The sequence below is a fragment of the Propithecus coquereli genome, unplaced genomic scaffold (assembly GCF_000956105.1).
Source record: "Propithecus coquereli isolate 6110/MARCELLA unplaced genomic scaffold, Pcoq_1.0 Scaffold325, whole genome shotgun sequence".
In the NCBI taxonomy this organism is placed as follows: domain Eukaryota; kingdom Metazoa; phylum Chordata; class Mammalia; order Primates; family Indriidae; genus Propithecus; species Propithecus coquereli.
In genome coordinates this window covers 1,333,931-1,336,169 of record NW_012148897.1, presented here as the reverse complement: position 1 = coordinate 1,336,169, position 2,239 = coordinate 1,333,931, and the positions used below count along the sequence as shown (strand labels likewise).

The following is a 2,239-nucleotide window of genomic DNA, read 5'->3' as shown; positions in this document are numbered from 1 at the left end:
ACCTATATTTCATGACCCAGTTAAGTTTTGAGAATGTTCTGTGTTTGTATGGAAAACAGAACATTTAGTCCCTATTTGGGGGTTCAAAGATATACACGAAGTTGTGCCCATGCAGTTATATTACATATATGTCATTTAAGATCATTTTTAATGGTCTGAATGCTTCTGCCAGCTGTATCACTATCTCCCAACCTTCAGTTGAAAGAGTTGCAAGCTCTCATATCCATTCCACAAACCTTTGGGAGGAAGGACTGTTTCCATATTTCCACAAATGTGCAATCACAGTGTGTGTGTGGGTGTCATGATTTAGTAGGGAAACTGAATAATGGATAATAAAATCTAGAAACTAGTATAAATCGTATTGGCCTTTCCACAAATGGGTTGGTGATCTCGGCCAAGTCGTTTCTTAGGGTTTCTATTTCCTCATCTACATGCTCTGGGTGGTCATATCTGCCATGCCAACACGGCAAGGCGTGTCAGGAGAAGTCAAGAGATAAGGAATGTGACCAACATAAAGTGATAAATAAAAAATACTAGCAGTCGTTGCTAATGTTAGACACAAGAGTAGAAGGAAAAGATAACTATGTAAAATGGCTAACACAAGCAGGTACTCAGTTTCTATTGGTTTCCTTCCCTGCCTCCAACCACCTTCGGCTCCGTTTGGGGACAGCCACCCTCCTGCCCGGAGACACCACCGCCCAGTAACGTGAATCTCCCTCTGCGTAGCACTGGCAGCTTGGAACCTGCCGAAAGGGTGTTGTGAGAACAAGCAGAGACCTGCCAGCAGCTAAAATTCGCGCTTCAGCAGAATCGGCCCAGGCAGAGCATGTGCAGTGCCTCCTCCTTTGGCATTGGGGTCTGACTGGCAGATGCTGCCCAAATGCTCATTAATCAAGAGACTTTCGCCCCCGTGCTCCCCTGGGCCTCGGGCAGAAAGTCTTAGCCACGGAGATAGAAAGCGAAGAGCCTTCAAGGTCCTCTGCGCTCTCAGCAAGCAGCCGCGGCGTCAAAGCCAAGCACTGCCCTCGGTAGGGAAGAGATTGCTGGTGCTATGGATGCGGGTTTCCAGGCAAGACGCTCCCGGGTCCCGCGCCTCCTGGGGAAGATAATCGAGCGCGGAGCCTAAGCGCGGGGCACGCCTGCCCAGGAGCCGCGGGAACCGTCGCCGAGCGTCCCTGCACCACCTGGCCGCCTCCCAGTCGTCTTTCCCAATTCACCCTCCTGCCGCAGTCCCGGCCCATATTAATCCTCTGCACTTGTGAGTGAGCACCCATAAGTTCCCCAGGCACGGTCCTTTCGTCTGTTTCACCCGGGAGTCCAGCTTTTTAACGATTAACCTCCCAGCCACCGGGCGAGGTGGCAGGATGGAGGGAGTGGGGCGGGGAGAAGGATTTTGCCCGTTCAAAGGCACCAGAATCAGCTGCCAATGCTGAAAAGGGTTTGCTTTTCTCGGTTTTTGACGAACAAAGGCAGTGGGATGCCTGCTCGGCCAACCCCCGGCTGCCCCGGCCGCCGGAGCCCTGGGCTCCCTTCGCAGCCTGATGCAGAGTTTCAGACGCAGTCCTGCTCTGCTCACACCCGGCTCCCTCGCCCCCTCGCTGGAGTCTGCAGACGGAGGGATGCTGGGCGCAGGCTTTCCCTGGGCGGTTTAACAGCGTCTTAGGCTAAAGCTCCAGAGCTTCCTCCACCTTTACACCTCCTGTTTGTGGGGCCACCCCTCCACCACCACCAAAAGACGTGCCCCTTTGGTAGTGCCGGGGATCCCAGCAGGAGCGCAGGGGAGGGCGCCTCCCTGTCCCCTCCTCCCCATCCCCGCCTCGGCTCGGGGTTTTACTGCAGCAGCCGGAGGTGACAGCGACGCCTTAGCCGCCTCTGTTGCTCAGAGCCCAGGCTTCCCCTGCATCCCGAAAGCGCCCCCTCCTGAGAGGCAGGTCCCTGGAGAAGTGCGAACGAGCTGCAGGAAACCAAATTTTAAGATGTGGAAGTCCCTGAGCTGCGTTCCTCCGAGGACTAGCCTAATCGCCCAGCACTGAGAGTGGCAGCATAAGAGAAGTTGGGACCATAGAGCAAGGGGGGAGGGGAGTGGTGCAGCCGGCATTCTCTTCGGGAAGGAGTCGCTCGGAGCAGTGCGGTTGGACACAAGTTTGCGTAGGAGTGTTTTCCTTTTGTCAATAATTAATCACCGGAATCAGTCTGCCAGAACTGTAGTTTTAGCAATAGTCCAGAGGGCGGGGCCGAA

The 2,239-nt window shown here is 54.4% G+C and overlaps 1 protein-coding gene across 1 annotated transcript; it reads left to right on the top strand.

Annotated features, from left to right (window-relative positions):
* Positions 1-869: 869 nt before the first annotated feature.
* Positions 870-1,663, top strand: SPTSSB (serine palmitoyltransferase, small subunit B). Its single transcript, XM_012650424.1, is given in 5 exon segments — positions 870-940; positions 942-1,021; positions 1,070-1,204; positions 1,207-1,258; positions 1,345-1,663. Coding segments are annotated over 5 exon segments (657 nt in total).
* The last annotated feature ends 576 nt before the right edge of the window (positions 1,664-2,239 follow it).